Raw genomic sequence first — 26,247 nt, forward strand, 5'->3', positions numbered from 1 at the left:
GAGGGGGGAGGGAGGGAGGGGGGGAGAGGGGAGGGGGGGAGGGAGGGGGGGAGAGGGGAGGGGGGAGGGAGGGAGGGGGGGAGAGGGGAGGGGGGAGGGAGGGAGGGAGGGGGAGAGAGGGGAGGGAGGGAGGGAGGGGGGAGAGGGGAGGGAGGGAGGGAGGGGAGAGAGGCGAGAGAGGCGAGGAGAGAGAGAGGGGAGGGGAGAGAGGCGTGGGGAGAGAGGGAGAGGGGAGGGGAGAGAGGTGAGGAGAGAGAGGGAAAGAGGGAGGGAGGGAGGGGGGGAGAGGGGAGGGAGGGAGGGGGGAGAGGGGAGGGAGGGAGGGGAGAGAGGTGAGGAGAGAGAGAGAGGAGAGGGGAGAGAGGCGTGGGGAGAGAGAGGGAGAGGGGAGGGGAGAGAGGCGAGGAGAGAGAGAGGGAGGGAGGGGGGAGAGGGGAGGGAGGGAGGGAGGGAGGGGAGAGGGGAGAGGGGAAGGGACAGAGACAGAGAGGGGAGGAGAGAGAAAGAGGGAGGAATAGAGGGAGAAAGATGACAAAGGGGTAAACTGTTGCCTGTAAGTCTTCTTCCTCAGATTCAGATGAATTGATGAGGATGAAGATGCAGTTTGTAGAGCGGCCAGTAGGGGGTCCTTCCCAGTGTCTCTATAGTGGTATTCCACCTCCGTAGCTCTTTCTCTCTCTCTCTCTCTCTCTCTCTCCCTCTCTCTCGCGCTCTCTCTCTTGTTCCCTGTCTGAGCACGCTCAGCAGGACACCTCCATGGTATGGGAGGGGCTGGGGGGCATCTGGCCGCTGAGGGAGCCCTGGGACAGGGTGCGAGACCGGGAGCGGGACCCATCCATGGAGAGTGCGGAGGTGAGAGAGGCGGTGCGAGACCGAGAGAGGCGAGTCATACAGGAAGAGGCCACTGAGAGGGAGCGAGAGAATGAGGGGAGCGAGGACAGGAAGACAGAAAAGAGGTGGGAGGGAAAGAGAGAAAGAGAAATTAGTGCTGACCACAACAAACAAACGGAAAGGAAAAGGGGATGAACATGAACTGAGCCAGGGAGCTGAACACTGTCAATCACGCTGAAGCCCTCTGACATCACGCTATCCATGTAGCCAATCAGCTGCAAGCTTTACTTACTGTAGCCCATCCCCTGGATGAAATATTTGAACGCCTCGGTCAGTTTACTGGGCTGCAGAGACACAACACAGATGTCATTAGATTACTGCTGGACATGGTGACAAACCAATGGTCTCTGAACACAGATTAAGTCAAGCTGTGCCTGTCACAGCGCTGTGCTAACAGGACTTCTGCTAAGGAGGCTGGTTACCTGGGTGAGCTGAGGCAGACCACCACCATCAGCCATCTAATGAGGAAGAGGAAGGGTCGGTGTTCAGTATATGACAATCAAATATGTCCAGTCTATAAGGCTGTTAGCATGCATGTTTGGGTCAGGAAGTGTGCAAGTTGTGTGTGCATTTGTGATTTAGAGAGTAGGTAAGTGGGTGTGTGTATGTGTCACTTTGTAAGTGCATGTCAGCATGTACACAATACCTTGAGGAATGACGTGGTTGTTGGGTCCAGCTTGCTGTTGCACTCCACCTAGTGGACACAAGATAATACAATAATACATTCCACTCAGGAGCCAGTCATAAACACTCTCCACTCAATAACCAATCAAAACAGATGGCCTTTTGCTACTCTTACTGCCACTGATACAAACCTGCTGCTGTTCCCCACACTGCCACTGATCCAAACCCTGCTGCTGTTCCTCCTGCTCTCACTGCCACTGATCCAAACCCTACTGCTGTTCCTCCTGCTCTCACTGCCACTGATCCAAACCCTGCTACTGTTCCCTCTGCTCTCACTGCCACTGATCCAAACCCTTCTGCTGTTCCTCCTGCTCTCACTGCCACTTATCCAAACCCTACTGCTGTTCCTCCTGCTCTCACTGTCACTGATCCAAACCCTGCTGCTGTTCCTCCTGCTCTCACTGCCACTGATCCAAACCTACAGCTGTTCCTCCTGGGCTCACTGCCACTTATCCAAACCTACTGCTGTTCCTCCTACTCTCACTACCACTGATCCAAACCCTGCGACTGTTCCTCCTGCTCTCACTGCCACTGATCCAAACCTACAGCTGTTCCCCCTGCTCTCACTGACACTGATCCAAACCTACTACTGTTCCCCTCACTGCCACTGATCCAACCCTGTTGCTGTTCCTCCTGCTCTCACTGCCACTAATCAAGATCTACTGCTGTTCCTCCTGCTCTCACTGCCACTGATCCAAACCCTTCTGCTGTTCCTCCTGCTCTCACTGCCACTGATCCAAACCCTGCTGCTGTTCCTCCTGCTCTCACTGCCACTGATCCAAACCCTGCTGCTGTTCCTCCTGCTCTCACTGCCACTGATCCAAACCCTACTGCTGTTCCTCCTGCTCTCATTGCCACTGATCCAAACCCTACTGCTGTTCCTCCTGCTCTCACTGCCATGGATCCAAACCCTGCTGCTGTTCATCCTACTCTCACTGCCACTGATCCAAACCCTACTGCTGTTCCTCCTGCTCTCACTGCCACTTATCCAAACCCTACTGCTGTTCCTCCTGCTCTCACTGCCACTGATCCAAACCCTACTGCTGTTCCTCCTGCTCTCACTGCCACTGATCCAAACCCTACTGCTGTTCCTCCTGCTCTCACTGCCATGGATCCAAACCCTGCTGCTGTTCACCCTACTCTCACTGCCACTGATCCAAACCCTACTGCTGTTCCTCCTGCTCTCACTGCCACTTATCCAAACCCTACTGCTGTTCCTCCTACTCTCACTACCACTGATCCAAACCCTGCGACTGTTCCTCCTGCTCTCACTGCCACTGATCCAAACCTACAGCTGTTCCTCCTGCTCTCACTGACACTGATCCAAACCTACTGCTGTTCCCCTCACTGCCACTGATCCAAACCTACTACTGTTCCCCTCACTGCCACTGATCCAAACCCTACTGCTGTTCCTCCTGCTCTCACTGCCACTAATCCAGATCTACTGCTGTTCCTTCTGCTCTCACTGCCACTGATCCAAACCTACTGCTGTTCCTCCTGCTCTCACTGCCACTGATCCAAACCCTGCTGCTGTTCCTCCTGCTCTCACTGCCACTGATCCAAACCCTGCTGCTGTTCCTCCTGCTCTCACTGCCACTGATCCAAACCCTACTGCTGTTCCTCCTGCTCTCACTGCCACTGATCCAAACCCTACTGCTGTTCCTCCTGCTCTCACTGCCATGGATCCAAACCCTGCTGCTGTTCATCCTACTCTCACTGCCACTGATCCAAACCCTACTGCTGTTCCTCCTGCTCTCACTGCCACTGATCCAAACCCTACTGCTGTTCCTCCTGCTCTCACTGCCATGGATCCAAACCCTGCTGCTGTTCATCCTACTCTCACTGCCACTGATCCAAACCCTACTGCTGAGGATCATCAGTTATTAACCGCTATAATAACAGCCTCACCGCTGCCTCTTCATGCGGCGCCTGGTCTCCCACCACCAGCATTACTGGGCACCTGGGAGGGGGGGGATAGAGGGGGGAGAGAGAGTGGGGAGAGAGGGGGGAGAGGGGGGAGAGGATGAATGTAGAAAGAAAGTGGGGGAGGAGAAAGGCACCTATTCGTGAGAAGAATCAAGAATCAATCAAGAATCAAGTGCTCTGGCTGTATTCCTGCACTACTGACACATGCACTACTGTCCCACACATTACTGACACACGCACTACTGACACGCATTACTGACACATGCACTACTGTCCCATGCACTACTGACACACGCATTACTGACACACGCACTATTGTCCCACGCATTACTGACACACACACTATTGTCCCACGCATTACTGACACACGTACTACTGTCCCACGCATTACTGACACACGCACTATTGTCCCACGCACTACTGACACATGCACTACTGTCCCACGCATTACTGACACACAGGACACACTCACTTTAGGGTGCTGCTCCGATCCATATTCAGATCTCTCCGGCTACAAGAGAAAGGGAAGACGAGTAAGAAATCCCTGTGTGCGTGGGCGTGTCAGTATGTGTGTGTGTGGGTATGTGTGTGAGCGTGTGATTGTGAGTGCGTGTGAGTGTGTGTGTGTGTGGGCGTGTGAGTGCGCGTGCGTGCATGAGTGTGTGTGAGTGCATGTGTGTGTGGGCGTGTCAGTGTGCATCTCAGTGTGAGTGTGTGTGTGTGTGTGTAAGTGTGTGAGTGTGAGTGCGTGTGTGTGTGGGCGTGTGAGTGCACCTGTTGTAACTCTTCCAGAAGAGCTCCATGTTGTACAGATTTGGGGCTTTAGATATCCTCTCTCTATGACACTGCACCAACTCTGTATTTGCTGACAACTCCTCCTACACAACACAACACAATGATTATACACACACACACTCAGACAGTCACATACACACACACACACACACACACAAGCACACTCACACACGCACACACACACCTGACTGAAGAGATGACTCAGAATTTGCTCAGTGATGGAGGATGTCAAAGTGGTCAGCTGGAGAAAGAGAGAGAGAGGGTGGGGGGGGGGGGGTTATTAGGATTAAAGTAGTCACTGTAAACAGTTGTGCAGGTGTTAATAAAGGTGTTAATAGAAAGGTATCTGTGAACCTTATGAGCAGCCCAGTCCATCCAGCCTCGGGCATGGGCATCAATGTTGATCAGAACCAGGCCTTCCACCAAGTCCGGATTGTTCAGCTGGAACCACAGAGTTATGCTCACACTCCAAACTACACATCCCACTCTGCACCTCATGCACAGACAGGAAATACAGTCCACATATTGTATTAAGTAAAAGAAGAGTCAACAAAGGTTAACACAGTAGACTGAGGCTCTATTCAAACTCAAAGACTAGCATACTAAATCCTACATTAGTATGTACTGTGCACTATATACTAAGATGGACATCGGCATGAATAGCTGGTACACAGGATGTTTTGGAATTGAGTACCCTTAACCACACCACGGGCCTGCAGCCATCAGTAGCCACGTTGTAAACACATCTCATTAGATTGACTAAATTTCACTACATATGCAGATCTTGTTGATTAATGTATTTTCATCCATGGCCAAAGTAAATGAAAATTTTAATATTGACCGCTGGATAATTTCCTATTTAATGTTACTGCTCTCAGTTTCTGTACAAATATTCCACTTTTGGTCATTACTGTCATCATTTATATAGTTTTTTAATGTACCAATATTCCCACAACTCCCACGTACAGTGTCTTCGGTGTTGCCACCCCCATGGAATCGTCCCTTATCGCTGAATAAAATGTAGCATTCCTTACTGAATTAATACGGGACAGAGTTTTTTTCTGTACTTCCCTCTGTTTCCGTTGTCGTCAGAGGTTGTTCTAGGCCAGCGTTTCCCAACTGGTGTGCCGCGGCCGTCAGGTGTGCCGTGTGAAAAAAATTTTTATGTTGGTAATGGTGTTTATTTTTTATGCTTTTGAGAGTGGTGTGCCATGAGATTCTGTAAATTTGGAAAGTGTGCCGCGGAAGTAAAAAGGTTGGGAAACGCTGTTCTAGGCAATTTGCCTCAGAAGTAAGCTGCTTGCATGCTAATGCTAATTTCCAATACATCAGTTGAAAGCTAGGTGGTGCTGCTGCCAGAGTTGTGTCATCAGAAATTATTCCTTGCAATCACACCATACGATTGGCTGCTCAGATGTTGACATGTAGCCGTGATGCATTATGGGGCCTTTTTACTGGTGAGTAAGCTTGGTCACAACACAGTACGCTAAGTGTGGATTGCATTCAGTTTCAAACAGAGCCTAGGAAGAGGTTTAACCCAGTAATGTAAGAGGATTATAACAGTACAGCAATGAGACTCACTGAAAAATTGGAGAGAATGTTGGCTCCAGCACCCACACCAACACCAATCACAGTGCGGGCACTGAAAGAGAGAGAGAGAGAGTTTATACTCTGGGGTATCCCCATTGGTGTTTGGGGATACCCCAGAGTATAAATCCAAACACACACTCGCATCCCAAAACACACAACCCCGAACACACACACACACACATCCAAAAACATAATCCCCAAACACACACTGACATCCCAAAAACACACTTACACTCACATATTCATACTCCCGAACACACACATACTCGCAATACCGACCACACACACACACACACACACACACAGATACACAGATACTCACACACACACACACACACACACACACACACACACACACAGATACACACACACACACACACACAGATACACACACACACACACACACACACACACTCACACACACACACAGATACTCACACTCACTTTGCTGCTTTCATTAACCCTAAGGAGTGATGTGGGTGGAACACACTGAGACTCACTTAAAATACTGCAGAACTGCAGGGATCATGTCTGCCAACTGCTCCAGTGATGCATACTGATACCTAACAACACAACACACAGTTATACACTGATACCTAACAACACAACACACAGTTATACACTGATACCTAACAACACAACACACAGTTATACACTGATACCTAACAACACAACACACAGTTATACACTGACACCTAACACACATTTATACACTGATACCTAACAACACAACACACGGTTATACACTGATACCTAACAACACAACACACGGTTATACACTGATACCTAACAACACAACACACGGTTATACACTGATACCTAACAACACAACACACAGTTATACACTGATACCTAACAACACAACACAGTTATACACTGATACATAACAACACAACACACAGTTATACACTGATACCTAACAACACAACACACGGTTATACACTGATACCTAACAACACAACACACGGTTATACACTGATACCTAACAACACAACACACGGTTATACACTGATACCTAACAACACAACACACGGTTATACACTGATACCTAACAACACAACACAGTTATACACTGATACATAACAACACAACACACAGTTATACACTGATACCTAACAACACAACACACAGTTATACATTGATACCTAACAACACAACACACAGTTATACACTGATACCTAACAACACAACACACAGTTATACACTGATACCTAACAACACAACACACAGTTATACACTGACACCTAACACACATTTATACACTGATACCTAACAACACAACACACGGTTATACACTGATACCTAACAACACAACACACGGTTATACACTGATACCTAACAACACAACACACAGTTATACACTGATACCTAACAACACAACACACAGTTATACACTGATACCTAACAACACAGTTATACACTGATACCTAACAACACAACACACAGTTATACACTGATACATAACAACACAACACATTTATACACTGATACCTAACAACACAACACAGTTATACACTGATACCTAACAACACAACACACAGTTATACACTGACTCCTAGCAAAGCAACACACAGTTATACACTGATACCTAACAACACAACACACAGTTATACACTGATACATAACAACACAACACACGGTTATACACTGATACCTAACAACACAACACACAGTTATACACTGACACCTAACAACAGAACACACAATTATACACATTACATTACATTACACCCCTAGCAATATAGCACATGGTTATACATTAACCCCTAGCAATATAGCGCACTTTTATACACTGATCCCTACCAATATAGCAAACGGTTATACACTGACACCGAGCAATGCAGCTCAGTCATTTTCCCCACTCTTACCCCAGGGGATAAGCTGCTGCCCCCTCCTCTTGCCCTGGGGCATCGATGTGGATGACAGTGAAGCCCTTCACTATCTCCTGCATTTCCTCAAACTTAAACAGCGTGGAGAAACAGCTCTTATCTGAGTGAGAGAGAGACAGAGTCATCACCATCAGCATGAATCAGCATAGCAATGACTAAGGTTTAGGCAGTTCGTTATAGGGGCTAGGGGTTAGTTATAGGAGATAGGGGTTAGTTATAGGGGATAGGGGTTGGTTGTAGGGGATAGGGGTTAGTTATAGGAGGTATGGGTTGTTATTGGGCCTAAGGGTTAGTTATAGGATATATGGGTTAGTTATAGGGGATAGGGGTTAATTATAGGGGCTAGGGGTTAGTTATAGGGGATAGGGGTTAATTATAGGGGCTAGGGGTTAGTTATAGGGGATAGGGGTTGGTTGTAGGGGATAGGGGTTAGTTATAGGAGGTATGGGTTGTTATTGGGCCTAAGGGTTAGTTATAGGAGATAGGGGTTAGTTATAGGATATATGGGTTAGTTACAGGGGATAGGGGTTAATTATAGGGGCTAGGGGTTAGTTATAGGGGATAGGGGCTGTTATAAGGATTCGTTATAGGGGGTATGGGTTGTTATTGGGCCTAAGGGTTAGTTATAGGGGATAGAGGTTGTTATAGCAGCTAGGGGTTAGTTGTAGGGTTAGGGTTAGTTAGGGGCTAGAGGTTAGTTATAGGGGGTATGGGTTGTTATTGGGCCTAGGGGTTACCTAGGGGCTACCTAGGGGCTAGGGGTTAGTTGTAGGGATTAGGGGTTTGTTATAAGGGATAGGGGTTAGTTATAGGTAGTAGTGGTTAGTTGCCGAGGATAGGGGTTAGTTGTAATGGTACGGTTAGTTATAGGGGATAGGGTTTGGTTGTAGGGGATTGGGGGTTAGTTATAAGGTCTAGGAGTTAGTTGTAGGGGTTAGGGGTTAGTTGTAGGGGATAGGGGTTAATTATAGGGGTTAGTTCTAGGAGTTAGGGGTTAGTTGTAGGGGATAGGGGTTAGTTGTAGGAGTTAGGGGTTAGTTGTCAGGATTAGTTGTAGGAGTTAGGGGTTGGTTATAGGGGTTTGGGTTAGGAACAGGTACTTACGTTCCAGGCCCACATCATGGAAGGTGAGAATGGGAGGGCGTCGTGTGTTTCCAGTGCCGTGCACAGTGACATGGAGCAAGCCATGGGGGGTTTCAATGCTGTGCTCCTGAGACACACACACACACACACACGCATACACACACACACACACAGAATAAGCTTTCTGCCACATTATCAGCAGTGGAAAGAGTACTGAAAATACTTAAGTAAAAGTACTGCTACTTCAGAGATTACTTACTGGAATGAAAGTAGTCGTTGATGAAATCACTCAAGAGTAAATAAGTATTTCAGTAAGAGTTACGTTCACGGTACAAAGAAAAATACAAAAAAGGTAAAGATTTAAAGGAAGGGTTCACTTTAAAGTCAGTGTCCTGGCATGGTGTACTCGTTATCCTGTCAGCTGGGTATCTGGTGTGCTTTGTGCAACAGTATCTCCTTTTCTGATTTATATCTTCCACAGAAAAATCCCAAAACAAGAGCAGTAGATGGGGGTTCAGCATTATGCTGGATCCACCCACTACTATTGGGATATTTCTCAGCAGTAGCAAACTCTGAGCAAGCACTGCCACAAAAACCTCACCAGACATTCAAATGACTGCTACTAGATGATGCCATCAGGAAGGCCCCGATATCAGTAAGCTGTGCAACAATAAACAAGATTCTGTTGTTTTACTTTGGAGCCAACATTTTAAGTGTAGCTCTGCAAGTCGGCAATCCTGTAATACTGCTCGTCGAGGAGTCGTAGCTATAAATGCTGATGCGTGGTCATGATGAGGTGTGGGTGCTCATGATGAGGTGTGTGTGTTCATGATGAGGTGTGGGTGCTCATGATGAGGTGTGTGTGTTCATGATGAGGTGTGTTTTAATGATGAGATGTGTGTGTTCATGATGAGGTGTGTTTTAATGATGAGATGTGTGTGTTCATGATGAGGTGTGTTTTAATGATGAGGTGTGTGTTAATGATGAGGTGTGTATGTGGTCATGATGAGGTGTGTGTGTGTTGATGAGGTGTGTGTTAATGATGAGGTGTGTGTGTTCATGATGAGGTGTGTGTGTTCATGATGAGGTGTGTGTATGTTCATGATGAGGTGCGTGTGTGTTCATGATGAGGTGTGTGTGTGTTCATGATGAGGTGTGTGTGTTCATGATGAGGTGTGTGTATGTTCATGATGAGGTGTGTGTGTGTTCATGATGAGGTGCGTGTGTGTTCATGATGAGGTGTGTGTGTGTTCATGATGAGGTGTGTGGAGAAGCAGGGGGTGGGGGAGTATGTCATTTTCATTGTGAGCAGGGCAAATAGGTGTTATTATTTTGCTTGCCACTGCCTTTAAGTACTTTAGCATGGGGAAATTTGTTAGTTACACCCCTGCTCACAACAATAAAAATGATGGGAAGAGAGAGCACATTTCCACATACATTTCCTCATAATCTTACCTGGCCTTGGTCTAACAGGATTTGAGCTGCAAGTTCTGCTTCCTGCAGAGGCACATATACCCAACACTGATGTTACTGAACACACCCAACATCAACACTGCTGATACACCCAACACTAACATTACTGAACATATCAAACACTAATACTGCTCAACACATTCAAAGTTAATATTAGTGCAGTTCTAATATTACTGTCCCTAACAGAGAAATTTGCCCAAATACATCTTCATGCTGATAACAGCATACCATACCGCTCCTATGCTAACCCTGTACTTTCACACACTACACTCAGCCCTTCTGCTATACTGCTATTCACACCTGACACTAAAACAGTGAGAAAACCAAATGGATGCCCTAACCCTAACTCCATACCGTACTGCTTCTATGCTAACCCTCTCCTCTCAGTACACTCTACACTAGTGTAGCACTAGTGCACATAAACCACACCTGCACATTTACTGACCCTTATACTTGCTAGCTCCCCATCTCTCTGGGACTGCTTCAGCCACCTATGCTCTGTGTTTATTGATTCAATGTGATTTTATTTTGTATATTTTATTCTGTATATCCCTTGTTTTATCCCTGACATCTTCACCTAGTTTTAAAGCACCTTTTATATGAATTATTGTATTTTGACACATGCCTTCTTGGCCAGGTCAGCACTGAAAACTTCTCAATTGCAGATGAGATGGGAACTTCTCAATCACTTTTACCTGGTTAGATTGATGGATTTTTATTTGAAGTAAAAGAATACACACATGATTGTATGCCCAGAGGATGGCAGATAAAAGCTTTAGCGACACTTGCTTACAATGTGGTCCTCAGTCTCAAGACAAAACATAAAATGATGTACAACAGACAATGAAAGGTTAAATAAATAAAAATAAATAAACAGTAAGCAGCAGTGTTTAAATATCACAGGTTGTCCTGACTGTAGTGAATCAGGCCTTCAAGGGGAATTAATAACAACATGATTACTATGATCTGTCATTATTACAACCTATAAATACAAGCAATAATGATACTTTAAAATCATTATAATCTATAATTATCATACTTTATAACTATGGTAATTTAAAGGTGCTATAATCAATCATAATCCATAATTATTGCAATCTATAATCTATAAACAAAAAAGTCCAGTGTATAGACTGAGGGCCTATAGTCCAGTGTATAGACTGAGGTCCTATAGTCCAGTGTATAGACTGAGGGCCTATAGTCCAGTGTATAGACTGAGGTCCTATAGTCCAGTGTATAGACTGAGGGCCTATAGTCCAGTGTATAGACTGAGGGCCTATAGTCCAGTGTATAGACTGAGGTCCTATAGTCCAGTGTATAGACTGAGGGCCTATAGTCCAGTGTATAGACTGAGGGCCTATAGTCCAGTGTATAGACTGAGGGCCTATAGTCCAGTGTATAGACTGAGGGCCTATAGTCCAGTGTATAGACTGAGGGCCTATAGTCCAGTGTATAGACTGAGGCCCTATAGTCCAGTGTATAGACTGAGGGCCTATAGATATACGGAGGGAGTAAATGACTCTGCTGGAGTCTCTTGTGCACTCGATGGGTATACTGAGCACTCTTAAAGATCATTTCCAGATCTCCACCCTGTGGGGTGGTGTAAAATGTTTAAAGCGGTGGAAAGCTGAGGTCACAGGGAGAGAACGGCTTTATCTCACAGCCCTGAATGGGTGGAGCTCTCAGGAGTTTCCAGTATCTCACAGCCCTGAATGGGTGGAGCTCTCAGGAGCTGCCAGTCACGCCTGATAATGACTCTTCCAGTGCAACACGGTTAGTTCATTTTAATGATGTCTGGCTGGCAATCATAGCAATCGTAGGCTATACGGACTGTACATGGCTGCAGAGGGTTGCACAGGGCTACATAGGGTTGTACAGGGTTGCACAGGGCTACACAGGGTTGTACAGGGATGCATAGGGTTGTACAGGCTGCACAGGGATACATTGGGCTGTACAGGGTTGCACAGGGCTGTACAGGGATGCACAGGGCTACACAGGGCTGTACAGGGTTGTACTGGGCTGCACAGGGATGCACAGGGATACACAGGGCTGTACATGGTTGTTTTGGGATGCATAGGGCAGATAGAACTACACACAGCTGTCTAGATCTTCTCCATCCAACTCATTTAGAATCTGTGTAATTGGAGTCCAACTATGGGTATTTGTTTTTCATTTGAAAACTTTGATTAATAAATCATCCAGAAAAAGTATTCAGTAATGGAGCTGCAGTATGCTGGGGGCAGTAATGGAGCTGCAGTATGCTGGGGGTAGTAATGGAGCTGCAGGATGCTGGGGGCAGTAATGGAGCTGCAGGATGCTGGGGGCAGTAATGGAGCTGCAGTATGCTGGGGGCAGTAATGGAGCTGCAGTATGCTGGGGGCAGTAATGGAGCTGCAGTATGCTGGGGGTAGTAATGGAGCTGCAGGATGCTGGGGGCAGTAATGGAGCTGCAGGATGCTGGGGGCAGTAATGGAGCTGCAGGATGCTGGGGGCAGTAATGGAGCTGCAGTATGCTGGGGGTAGTAATGGAGCTGCAGGATGCTGGGGGCAGTAATGGAGCTGCAGGATGCTGGGGGCAGTAATGGAGCTGCAGTATGCTGGGGGCAGTAATGGAGCTGCAGGATGCTGGGGGCAGTAATGGAGCTGCAGTATGCTGGGGGCAGTAATGGAGCTGCAGGATGCTGGGGGCAGTAATGGTGCTGCAGGATGCTGGGGGCAGTAATGGAGCTGCCGGATGCTGGGGGCAGTAATGGAGCTGCCGGATGCTGGGGGCAGTAATGGAGCTGCCGGATGCTGGGGGCAGTAATGGAGCTGCAGTATGCTGGGGGCAGTAATGGAGCTGCAGGATGCTGGGGGCAGTAACGGAGCTGCAGGATGCTGGGGGCAGTAACGGACCTGCAGGATGCTGGGGGCAGTAATGGAGCTGCAGTATGCTGGGGGGTGTGACCTGGGTGGACCTGCTGCTGGCCTGTGTGCTTTTACCAGCGGAAATCAAACACAAGCTTTTCCTCGAATATATTAAAAAAAGAGAGTCTAAAAAGATCTGGATTAATCCTGAATTAAAATTTAATCTAGGAGGGATTTTCCTTTCTATCATACAATAAACATGAAGAAAAATGATTTCATACAAGTCAGCTGCTTTCTTGTTTCAAGGAATTCTCCTAATTAGTGTCAAGAAAACATTGCAAAAAATACATGTAAATTCCAGGTCCCGTTTGACTATGATCTCCTCAACCAAACCAGTTTGTGTTGCTAGGAAAGCAAAGACGAGTGACTGACTGTAACCCTAACCCTAACCCTAACCCTAACTGAGGGGAGTGATGGAGCTGATGATGCCTCAATCTCACAAGTCTCTTCTCTTTGAAGCTGCATTCCCATATTACGCCACCAGGGGGCAAGAAAGCATAGTGATGCCTGTCTTAAAGAATAATCATCTACACCAGTGGTAACCAACCCTGTTCCTGGAGATATACCATCCTGTAGGTTTTCACTCCAACCATAACAAAGCACACACCACTCAACAACTGGAGCAGGGCTGCCCAACCCTGTTCCTGGAGATCTACCATCCTGTAGATTTTCACTCTAATCCTAACAAAGCACACCTCACTCAACAGTTAGATATCTTGCTGCTGATAATTAGTACAGTCAGGTGTGCCAAATTAGGGTTTAAATGAAAAACTACAGAATGGTAGATCTCCAGAAACAGATTTAGGGTTAGGGTTAGGTTACCACTGATGTACACAAAACTGCTTTTTAAATTTACATAAACATCTGCATTTACATTTACTAACCTGATTCTGTAAATATGTGTGCATCTGTGTGCATATATGTGAGTGTTTGTGTCTGTGAGTCTTGAGTTTTTGTGTATATGTGAGTGTGTATTATGTGTGTGTGTTTTATGTGTATTTTCACTTGCCATCATGCCCTCTCACCTTGGTAGGATCAGGCTGACCCGGAAGTAGAGGCTTCTCCTCAGTGTTGGCAATTTCTTGTAATTCGGTCGTCATGGCAACTGACCGTGACAGAATAAATGCACATATTACTTTTTACACACAGGCACAAACACAAACACACACGAACACAAGCACACACACATATAATACATTGTACAAAAAAAACAACACAGTGAGTTAATTAATGTGAGTACAGATAGTGAATTAGAAGATGAGTTCATTTTATAACCCGGTTAATATCTGTTCCAGCTGATCCATGACAATGATGAATACAGGCTGCGCTCATACTGAGAAAGAGGGACAGAGAGACATGGACAGAGAGAAACAAAGAGAGAGATAGACAGTGGAGATGGACTAAATAGTGGTACTACACACAATATCATCTATGTTCATTACTAATACTGACAGGTTCATAAATTGTTATACTACAAACAAAATATGTTTTAACCTGGGTGTGTGTGTGTGCATGTGCATGTGTGCATGTCTGTATATATATGTGTGTGTGTGTGTGTGTGTGTCTGTATATATATATATGTGTGTGTGTGTGTGTGTGTGTGTATGTGTATTTATGTGTATCTATACTTGCATATGTGTATGGGGGGTTGTTACTCTTTTTTCTTTTGTCCCCTCTTCTGGTTTTTGGGGTCTTTTTGTCATTTTTTTATGTCCCATTGCTTTTGCAACACAAGTTTACTTGTCATGCAAATAAAGCACATTTGAATTTGACAGAGAGAGGGACAGAGGGAGATAGACAGAGAGAGAGAGGGACAGTGGGAGAGAGGAACGGAGAGGGGGAGTGTGGATCTGTTGCCCCTGGGTCCAGGTTGCCTTTGTGTTTCAAATGGAAATGATTAGTCACCACAGTGCCCCCAACCCCCAACGCTAACCTCCCAACTCCCTCTGCATGGCACTCTCTCTCCTCCTCTCTCTCTCTTTCCCCCTCTCTCTTTCCCTCTCTCTCCTCCTCTCTCTCTTTCCCCCTCTCTCTCCTCTTCTCTCTCTCTTTCCCTCTCTCTCCTCCTCTCTCTTTTCCCCTCTGTCCTCCTCTCTGTCTCATGTACAGTAGTTTAATTCTTCTACAACAAAATACTAACAAGTAAATTCCTACAGTTGCCATTCTGTAACACAACATAAATACTAGAGAATAATATATCGCACAAGCACACTCAGGTGCACACATACACACATACATACACACTCACTCACATATATAAGCACACACAGCCTCAGGTGTAAAACAGGTAATGCCACCATGAGATGAGTCTCATAAGATTATGCTCTTTAAAATTTGCACACACCCGGCACATTTACTAATGTGATGGTAAAAATTGTTGTCACAGCCATTTCAGTACATGAAAACTGTTACTGACACAGTAGTTTCAGTACATATACACTTGCTGACACTGCCATTTCAGTACGTAAACACTGTTACTGACACAGTAGTTTCAGTACATATACACTTACTGACACTGCCATTTCAGTGCGTAAACACTGTTACTGACACAGTAGTTTCAGTACATATACACTTACTGACACTGCCATTTCAGTGCGTAAACACTGTTGCTGACACAGTAGTTTCAGTACATATACACTTGCTGACACTGCCATTTCAGTGTGTAAACACTGTTACTGTCACAGTAGTTTCAGAACATATACACTTACTGACACTGCCATTTCAGTGCGTAAACACTGTTACTGACACAGTAGTTTCAGTACATATACACTTGCTGACACTGCCATTTCAGTGCGTAAACACTGTTACTGACACAGTAGTTTCAGTACATATACACTTACTGACACTGCCATTTCAGTGCGTAAACACTGCTACTGATACAGTAGTTTCAGTACATATACACTTACTGACACTGCCATTTCAGTGCGTAAACACTGCTACTGACACAGTAGTTTCAGTACATATACACTTACTAACACTGCCATGTGAGTGCATAAACACTGTTACTGACACAGTAGTTTCAGTACATATATCATATCATCATACCATAACATAACTTAACATGAAACATAACATAATACAACATAATATATAACATAACATAACACATAACAAAATAACACATAACATAAAACATAACATAATACAGCATAATATATAATTATAATTATAATTATATATAATATATATAGTTACACAGGCATTTGCAAACATAAATGTAATGCATATGCAATACAGATTCAATCGGTCTCAATTACAACCACCCATATTCCCCCCATAAAACTACAGGATTCTTTCCTTCTCTCCACCTCCTGCCCTCCCTCTTTCCACCCTTCCCTCTCCCTCTCTTCTTCCCTCTCTCCCTGTGCTTCCTGTGGTGTGAGGAAGGTTCATTGGAGGTTGAATATTATGAACATGTGATGACTTGTGGAACTCTAGAATGAGTGTACAGAACTGGCTGGTGTGTGTGTGTGTGTGTGTGTGTGTGTATATGTGTAGAGTGTGTGTGTGTGTGTGTGTGTGTGTGTGCGTGTGCGTGTGCATATGCGTGTGTGTGTGTGTGTGTGTGTGTGTGAGTGTGTATGTATAGAGCAGTGGGTTATAAATATGTACTGTACTCTATGCCAAAGCCTTTCAGAGTAACATTAAATGTGCTTCTAAAGAAACAGATCCCCCCTCCTCCCCTTTCCCCCTCTCTCCCTCTTCCCCCCCTTCCCACTCTCTCCTATCTGTTGCTCCCTCCCTCCCCCTCACTCCACCCTCTCTCCCCCTTTCTCCTCCTTTCTCTCCCTTTCTCCCACTATTTGTTGCTACCTCTCTCCCTACCTTTCTGTCCTTCATTCACTTTTTTTTTGCCTTATAATACAATTAGAATTGGAAAAAACAACTGCTGCTATGACCACTGCTCCACACTGCTGCTCTGATCACTGCTCCACACTGCTGCTCTGACCACTGCTCCACACAGACATGGCAGATGTGGAGAGGTGGATCATTTATCAGTTATGTGTTCTGAAAAAAGTTGTCTGTAAAGACTGAACGTGTGTATCCTCCTAGCTCCTTGCTCCTCGAAGGAGCATTTAACGGACTGGAATGTCCTTAAAGATCTTGATCGATTCCTGGGTCATGCAAGGACTGAGATAAAATGAGAACGGATAAAATAAGTGACTAAAATGAACCCTAAACGCGACAGACATGTTGGATCAGATCTAAACACCACAGACATGCTGGTTTGGATCTAAACACAAGAGACATGCTGGTTCGGATCAAAACATACATGCTTCATTCAACCACATGACAAAATACAGACTGTCAAAGCTAACCCTAACCCAACCGCACTACTAAATATTCCACTACCCACTGCATGTGGCTGTGTTTGTGTGTGTTCATGCTTGTGTATGTTAGCTTACTTACAATGTGGTGTGTGTGTGTGTGTGCGCACATGCGAATGAGTATTTTTATGTGTGGGTGTTTGTGTGTGTGCATGTGCACGTGTGTATTTTTGTGTGTAAGTGTTTGTGTTTGTGTGTGTGTGTGCATGTGCACAAGTGCATTTTTATGTGTGGGTGTTTGTGTGCGTTTGTGTGTGCATGTGTGTGTAGGTGTGTGTGTGCACATAGGAGTAGCTGTGTGTGTGTATATATGTGTGTATGTGTGTGTATGTATTTGTGTGTTTATGTAGGTGTAGCTGTGTGTGTGTGTGTGTGTGTGTGTATGTATGTGTGCCTGAGAGTGTACATGTGTGTGTAGCTGTGTGTGTGTGTGTAGGTGGCGGGGCGACATAGCTCAGGAGGTAAGACCGATTGTCTGGCAGTCGGAGGGCTGCCGGTTCAAACCCCGCCCTGGGTGTGTCGAAGTGTCCTTGAGCAAGACACCTAACCCCTAACTGCTCTGGCGAATGAGAGGCATCAATTGTAAAGTGCTTTGGATAAAAGCGCTATATAAATGCAGTCCATTTACCATAGGTGTATGTGGTTTTTTTTTTTGTTCTGGCTCCATACTCCGGAATCATTTCAATCTGAAATTAAACAATGAATGTGAGGGTAAAGTGCAGACTGTCTCATTTGGGGGGGGGCAATGCATAAAAAGGGCTGTAATTCCTAAATGTATGTGAAAATGTTCAAATTAAAGCTGGCAGTCTGCACTTTACTCATTTTAGGAGTGCTCACGTGTGCCGGCATGTATGTATAAAAAACACAAACAGGTCTATGATGCTATGTGTGCAGTCGAGAAAAAAAAATCATTTTAAATGCAACATGGTTCACAGTTTGGATAGTGCTGGCGGCTATTCTCGCCAGTGCCTGCATGCCTAGTCGTGCTTGCGCGCCTCAGCCTGACACGCCCAGTACAGATGTGCGTACAAAACGTGCGAATTTCGCTAACAAAATGCACGTTGGTGATTCGGTGTCCCGAATCGTTACTAGAAAGAACTGGCCAATCTAAACTTGTACGCCTATGTGTAACCCATGAATGGAGCACGCTGATGAGTCAACCGCGCGATCGACACACCTCCTTTTGACATTGACACACATTCCCCTCCCTCGCGCAGAGTCGCGCCGCACGCGCCTCCCCCTTCCCCCAACATCAAATGAAGCGTTCGCCATGCTGTGCAACAATTCCCATGTTTCTGATACATTGTATCTCACGATAATAACCAGCAGCTTCATGATATTTATCATCAAGCATGACTTCAGTACTGAAAGCGACACTAGCGCCGCGGCGGAGTGGGCGATTGGCAAACATGTTGATGTTATGCCTCTAACTTCAAGTTCAAGTGCAGGTTTAACCTGTGGTTTTGCATTGACCCCGAGACCATGTCCTCCAGTTTCGCATATCCGTGTTTATCAGGTTTCAGCTATTCATATTAAATGCGTACACTTTAACCGTGTCACGAGAGGCTGAAGTGAACAAAGAGCTGTCTGGAGAATCTGTAGACGCCACACGTGCGCTCCACCGTAATGTAGAGCCTCGCAGCACACAGACGCTGAACGCTTATTTAATAAAGTGTAATTTATTCTTCTTCTTATACTTCTTCTTCTTATTATTATTAGTATTATTATTATTATTATTATTATTATTATTATTGCTGTTGTTGTTACTGTTGTTGTTGTTGTTGTTGTTTTTGTTACACCATCCACCGTGTAGTGAGAATAATGCCACTGTCGCGTTCACGCCAGACAGCAAGCACTCCGACCGGAGTACAGACCATATGCATGGAAATATTGTTCATATGCAGGATAACATGGAACTCATTAAACTGCATTTATAACATTACAATTATTTAACTTTATATGTAGGTGGTTTAATGCCATTTCCTTTATTAAATTATTGTAAATGAACTGAACTGTGCATGAATTTGCATTCAGAATTTTCGAAAAAAACATCACTGTTATTCCATATGCGCGTTAATCGGACGTTAACGGGTTTAGCTAATCTTACTAAAAATATGCTTACCTTTTAAGTCAGCAAAAATGTTCCAAGGGATTTTCAATGAACTGCAAAACTCAGTTTCTCCTCTGCGATAGCCGCTTTCCAGATGAGTTTTTCGGAAGCTGTGACTTGTTTTATCCTTTCCCTTATTTACTCCCTCCTTGCTGTCCTTTCTCAAGCAACAGAAAAAAAAATCCAAACTGAAAATATGGAGCCGTCAATCAAATGCCACGGGTGAAGTTACTTTACTAAGAGGTGGGGGAGAGTAAGGAAGCAATTTAGCGTAATCCTCCATCCACGGAGATAACCAATAGATATCTCCCCTTGTGGAATATTTGGTAATCTCCCGTATTACGGCCCTTGGGGCAGGTGCTATGATGTAAAGGTTTCACACGTATTCGTTATTGAAAACCTCTGTGCCTTGGTGGTGCCCCCCTGCTCTCTGCGGTTGGTAGGCGCCCGTTGTTAAAGTGGTTTGTGGAACAAAACGCGCGTGCATTCCAAGGTTCTAGTTACGGCTGGGAGCAGAGACGGTGGCCAGAAACGCGCATTCTATTAGGGACTCTGCCAAAACGTATGAAGAAAGGCGAGGCAGGCAGATGCAGAGAGAGAAATTTGTTTTGAACTGGAAAAGGAGTGACGCGTTGGAGGCACAGACTGGGGATCACGCTGAGGAGTCGAGGGTGTGGGGTGATTTAGTGGTGTAGCAAATGTTAGCCGCCACATGCCGATACGGTCATATCATATTTATACTATAAATTTCTCAAGAAGGAGCCATCTACTTATTGCGCAATAGTTGGAAACAGTTCTGCCAGTGTGCACGTGGTATGGCGGCCAAAGAATGAATGTACGGCGCTTAAACGTTTGCAGCGAAGACAGAAATGTTTAGCATTACACAATAATCCGAAGTAATGACCCGATTTCCTGTGGAGGAAACAACGCAGCTGTACATAAACAGCGATTAAACAAATCCTCCTCTCCGACTCATAACCATCCGGATCAGCGCCGATACTGACGAAGTTATAGTATTTGTCTTAATTTCATATTTTAAATTAACGATAGAAAAGACTGAATGGCAAGTTAATAAACTCATTATTTGAGTTTTTTAAAATTATTTTAAAATATATTTTTAAAAAACAAGGCATGAAAAGGAACCAGAAATACTTACGGTTTATCCCAATAAATAAAAAACTAAACCTCAATTTACATTCTGGAGGGTGAAATTATGGTCTTCTTCTTGTGAAACAAACAGTAATATGGTTTGCTTGCCTTCTGTACATGAGCAATCTTAATTTCAGCAATATCTACTGCATTAGACAATGATGACCTACAGCCAGGAGACTCAGTACAGTGTTAGTACACTAATACAATTAGGGGACTCAGTACAGTGTGAGTACACTAATACAATCAGGGGACTCAGTACAGTGTTAGTACACTAATACAATTAGGGGACTCAGTACAGTGTGAGTACAGTAATACAATCAGGGGACTCAGTACAGTGTGAGTACACTAATACAATCAGGGGACTCAGTACAGTGTGAGTACACTAATACAATCAGGGGACTCAGTACAGTGTGAGTACAGTAATACAATCAGGGGACTCAGTACAGTGTGAGTACACTAATACAATTAGGGGACTCAGTACAGTGTGAGTACACTAATACAATCAGGGGACTCAGTACAGTGTGAGTACACTAATACAATCAGGGGACTCAGTACAGTGTGAGTACACTAATACAATCAGGGGACTCAGTACAGTGTGAGTACACTAATACAATCAGGGGACTCAGTACAATGTGAGTACACTAATACAATCAGGGGACTCAGTACAGTGTGAGTACAGTAATACAATCAGGGGACTCAGTACAGTGTGAGTACACTAATACAATCAGGGGACTCAGTACAGTATGAGTACACCAATACAATCAGCCCTACAGCCAGGGTACTCAGTACAGTGTGAGTACACCAATACAATCAGCTGTGGATAATGGGTACTGGATGGTGGGTATGGATGATGGGTACTGGGTAAGGGTACTGAGTGATGGGTAATGGATATTGGGTACTCGGTCATGGGCACTGGATGATGGGTACAGGGTTATAGGTACTGGATGGTGAGTACTGGGTGGTGGGTATGGATGAGGGGTACTGGGTGGTGGGTAATGGATGGTACGTACTGGATGGTGGGTACTGGGTGGTGGGTAATGGATGATGGGTACCTGGTGATGGGTATTGGATGAGGGGTACTGGGTGATGTGGACTGGATGAGGGGTGATGGGCGATGGGTACTGGATGAGGGGTACCTGGTGATGGGTACTGGATGAGGGGTATTGGATGATGGGTATTGGATGAGGGGTGATGGGGACTGGGTGAGGGGTACTGGATGAGGGGTATTGGATGATGGGTACTGGATGAGGGGTATTGGATGATGGGGACTGGATGAGGGGTATTGGATGATGGGTACTGGATGAGGGGTATTGGATGATGGGTACTGGGTGGTGGGTACTGGATGAGGGGTATTGGATGATGGGGACTGGATGAGGGGTACCTGGTGATGGGTACTGGATGAGGGGTACTGGGTGATGGGTACTGGATGAGGGGTACTGGGTGATGGGTACTGGATGAGGGGTACTGGGTGATGGGGACTGGGTGAGGGGTACCTGGTGATGGGTACTGGATGAGGGGTACTGGGTGATGGGGACTGGATGAGGGGTGATGGGCGATGGGTACTGGATGAGGGGTACTGGGTGAGGGGTACCTGGTGATGGGTACTGGATGAGGGGTACTGGGTGATGGGGACTGGATGATGGGTACAGGGTTATAGGTACCTGGTGATGGGTACTGGATGAGGGGTACTGGGTGATGGGTACCTGGTGATGGGTACTGGATGAGGGGTACTGGGTGATGGGTACTGGATGAGGGGTACTGGGTGATGGGTACCTGGTGATGGGTACCGGATGAGGGGTACTGGGTGATGGGTACTGGATGAGGGGTATTGAATGATGGGTACTGGATGAGGGGTACTGGGTGATGGGTACCTGGTGATGGGTACTGGATGAGGGGTACTGGGTGATGGGTACTGGATGAGGGGTATTGAATGATGGGCACTGGATGAGGGGTACTGGGTGATGGGTACCTGGTGATGGGTACTGGATGAGGGGTACTGGGTGATGGTACTGGATGAGGGGTACTCGGTCATGGGCACTGGATGATGGGTACAGGGTTATAGGTACTGGATGGTGAGTACTGGGTGGTGGGTATGGATTGAGGAGTACTGGGTGGTGGGTAATGGATAGTACGTACTGGATGGTGGGTACTGGGTGAGGGGTATTGGATGATGGGTACCTGGTGATGGGTACTGGGTGAGGGGTACTGGGTGATGGGTACTGGATGAGGGGTACTGGGTGATGGGGACTGGATGAGGGGTGTTGAATGATGGGTACCTGGTGATGGGTACTGGGTGAGGGGTATTGGATGATGGGTACCTGGTGATGGGTACTGGATGATGGGTACTGGGTGAGGGGTATTGGATGATGGGTTCCTGGTGATGGGTACTAGATGAGGGGTATTGGATTATGGGTACTGGGTGGTGAGTACTGGGTGAGGGGTATTGGATGATGGGTACCTGGTGATGGGTACTGGATGAGGGGTATTGGATGATGGGTACTGGGTGGTGGGTACTGGGTGAGGGGTATTGGATGATGGGTACTGGATGATGGGTACCTGGTGATGGGTACTGGATGAGGGGTACTGGGTGATGGGTACTGGATGAGGGGTACTGGGTGATGGGTACTGGATGAGGGGTACCTGGTGATGGGGACTGGGTGAGGGGTACTGGGTGATGGGTACTGGGTGAGGGGTACTGGGTGAGGGGTACTGGATGAGGGGTACTGGGTGATGGGGACTGGGTGAGGGGTACTGGGTGATGGGGACTGGATGAGGGGTACTGGATGAGGGGTACTGGGTGATGGGGACTGGGTGAGGGGTACTGGGTGAGGGGTACTGGATGAGGGGTACTGGGTGATGGGTACTGGGTGAGGGGTACTGGATGAGGGGTACTGGGTGATGGGTACTGGGTGAGGGGGACTGGATGAGGGGTACTGGGTGATGGGGACTGGGTGAGGGGTACTGGATGAGGGGTACTGGGTGAGGGGTACTGGATGAGGGGTACTGGGTGATGGGTACTGGGTGAGGGGTACTGGGTGATGGGTACTGGATGAGGGGTACTGGGTGATGGGGACTGGATGAGGGGTACTGGGTGATGGGGAATGGATGAGGGGTACTGGGTGAGGGGTACTGGATGAGGGGTACTGGGTGATGGGGACTGGGTGAGAGGTACTGGTTGAGGGGTACTGGGTGATGGGTACTGGGTGAGGGGGACTGGATGAGGGGTACTGGATGAGGGGTACCTGGTGATGGGGACTGGGTGAGGGGTACTGGGTGATGGGTACTGGGTGAGGGGTACTGGATGAGGGGTACCTGGTGATGGGGACTGGGTGAGGGGTACTGGGTGATGGGTACTGGGTGAGGGGTACTGGATGAGGGGTACTGGGTGATGCGCCAGTGGAATTTTCCACTTATAGAGCAGAGCTGTGAAATCAGCCCCAGAGCGAAGGTACACTTTTGGACTGCTCTATGATAGCATGTGATTCAAGGCTGTCAGAGGAGCAGCAGTTTAATGAAATATGAGAAACCAAATGATCTTGATGCTTATAGCAGGCAGTAGTATTAGCATGTTTACCACATTGACTGCTGTAGCTACAGGAAGGCAGAGGGAGTGGTGGAGGAAACGGCTGCTCTTTGTTTGACAGGAAACAGCTGACAGTGGGTCTAGATTAGAGCAGTTTGGGCATCTCACAGGAGTCCAGCTCAGGTGTAAAAAATAGCAGCTTTATTCGCTGTGCCACCAATGGAAGGAGTCATTTATAGGGGCTGGGTTGGGCAGCATGGCCTGTGTGTGCCAGGACACAGAGCCCACCAGCAACAGGAGCTCTGTGGGCAAAATGCCACACAGAACTCTTCCAAGAGAAAGCCAAATGACTCGTGTTCCAGAGTTTCTCGTAAATTCTGGTTTGGGTTGAGATCTGATGACTATTAATATAGGCAGTGACATTATCATGCTTCTCAAACTGCTCAGAGATGACCCTGCTGTTTAGATGCGGTGATACTCCTGCTGTTTTGATGGGGTGTAATTCTTGCTGTATTGATGGGATGAAACTCCTCTTGTATTGACAGGGACAGCTGGTCTAATGTAGGAGAGCTGGGCTCTGTGCATGCCAGTTCTCTTTCACAGGGACAGCTGGTCTAATGTAGGAGAGCTGGGCTCTGTACATTCTAGTGCTCTTTCACAGGGACAGCTGATCTAATGTAGGAGAGCTGGGCTCTGTACATTCTAGTGCTCTTTCACAGGGACAGCTGATCTAATGTAGGAGAGCTGGGCTCTGTGCATGCCACTGCTCTTTCACAGGGACAGCTGGTCTAATGTAGGAGAGCTGGGCTCTGTGCATGCCACCTCTCTTTCACAGGGACAGCTGGTCTAATGTAGGAGAGCTGGGCTCTGTGCATGCCAGTGCCTGGCCACAGGCTCATAGCAACGGTTGCTTGGTTTAGCTTGGCTTCACTTGTGAAAGTTCTGTAGCTAGGATAAATGCTTCCAAACTATGACACTATATACAGTATATATCTGTGGCCACTTTATTACATACACCTGCTTGATAATGCAAATAACCTGCTACACATAAAGCACGCAGACATGGTGAAGAGGTTTGGTTGTTGTTTGGCCAAACATTTGAATGGCAAAAACGCATGATCTCAGCAACTTTAACCGTGGTGTGAATGTTGGTGCCAGATGTGGTGGTTCCAGCATCTCAGAAACAGCTGTCCTCCTGTCCTTTCATGCACTACAGTCTTGAGTTTACAGAGAATGGTGTGATAAACAAAAAGTTATTTATAGATTCCAGCCATGCAAACTTTGTTGCATGTCTGTTGCTCTCCATACTTCCTGTCTCTACACTGTCCTGTCCAATAAAAAATGTGTGATGCTATAGAGTCAGCATGGACCAAAAGGCCTAAGAAATGTTTGCAGCACCTTGTTGAATTAATGCCACAAAGAATTCAGGCTGTTCTGGAGGGAAAAGGGGGTCCTACCTGGTACCTGACTGGTGTACGCAATAAAGTGGCCCATGTGTGTATGTGTGTGTGTGCGTGCATGAATATACATATTAGTACAATTATTTATGGAAATTATTTATGGGAGATGATGAATAGGATTCTTAAAACATGGCTTCATGTTGACAGTTGTACTTACTTTATCTGGAGTCAGTTATCCAGCCTTAGCTCCTGGTGTACATGGAAATTCTGGCTGATCTGGAGTCAGTTATCCAGCCTTAGCTCCTGGTGTACATGGAAATTCTGGCTGATTTGGAGTCAGTTATCCAGCCTTAGCTCCTGATGTACATGGAAATTCTGGCTGATTTGGAGTCAGTTATCCAGCCTTAGCTCCTGGTGTACATGTAACCAGTGCCCCCAGGGGACTGAGGCAGTAGAGGTTGGAAGTGAATATGCCTGTGTGTTCTCCTGGGAGAGA

The 26,247-nt window shown here is 46.3% G+C and overlaps 2 protein-coding genes across 2 annotated transcripts; both read right to left on the reverse strand.

Annotated features, from left to right (window-relative positions):
• Positions 1-432: 432 nt before the first annotated feature.
• ndrg2 (NDRG family member 2) lies at positions 433-20,113 on the reverse strand. The gene is made up of 16 exons (XM_035424538.1): positions 19,689-20,113; positions 14,264-14,343; positions 10,314-10,355; positions 8,880-8,985; positions 7,755-7,875; positions 6,387-6,449; positions 5,878-5,938; positions 4,651-4,737; positions 4,481-4,537; positions 4,276-4,379; positions 3,974-4,012; positions 3,484-3,535; positions 1,538-1,585; positions 1,314-1,349; positions 1,124-1,175; positions 433-904 (listed from the first exon to the last, which is right to left on the reverse strand). Exons 2-16 carry the CDS (start codon positions 14,336-14,338, stop codon positions 741-743), a joined length of 1,107 nt encoding a protein of 368 aa, XP_035280429.1. The 5' UTR covers positions 14,339-14,343; positions 19,689-20,113; the 3' UTR covers positions 433-740.
• Positions 18,544-24,407, reverse strand: LOC118231836 (vegetative cell wall protein gp1-like). The gene is made up of 6 exons (XM_035426129.1): positions 24,403-24,407; positions 23,287-24,237; positions 23,007-23,173; positions 22,700-22,865; positions 21,881-22,601; positions 18,544-18,567 (listed from the first exon to the last, which is right to left on the reverse strand). The coding sequence occupies exons 1-6, from the start codon at positions 24,405-24,407 to the stop codon at positions 18,544-18,546; spliced, it is 2,034 nt and encodes a 677-aa protein (XP_035282020.1).
• Between the last annotated feature and the right edge of the window lie 1,840 nt (positions 24,408-26,247).

This window comes from Anguilla anguilla, chromosome 7, assembly GCF_013347855.1.
Source record: "Anguilla anguilla isolate fAngAng1 chromosome 7, fAngAng1.pri, whole genome shotgun sequence".
Taxonomy (NCBI): Eukaryota; Metazoa; Chordata; class Actinopteri; order Anguilliformes; family Anguillidae; genus Anguilla; species Anguilla anguilla.

Bases quoted from the DNA above. Each gene is read 5' to 3' on its own strand.
- ndrg2 (XM_035424538.1), bottom strand. From the start codon at position 14,338: ATGACGACCGAATTACAAGAAATTGCCAACACTGAGGAGAAGCCTCTA. The intron at 5,939-6,386 runs GTGAGTCTCAGT...TCTCTCTTTCAG, and splicing joins GCAGTTCTGCAGTATTTTAA to TGCCCGCACTGTGATTGGTG. The intron at 905-1,123 runs GTAAGTAAAGCT...GCTCCCTCTCAG, and splicing joins CATCCAGGGGATGGGCTACA to TGGCCTCTTCCTGTATGACT.
- LOC118231836 (XM_035426129.1), bottom strand. The intron at 23,174-23,286 runs GTACCCATCATC...CCCCTCACCCAG, and splicing joins CATCCAGTACCCATCACCAG to TACCCATCATCCAGTACCCA. The intron at 18,568-21,880 runs GTACCCATCATC...TGGGCGTGTCAG, and splicing joins CATCCAATACCCATCACCAG to GCTGAGGCGCGCAAGCACGA.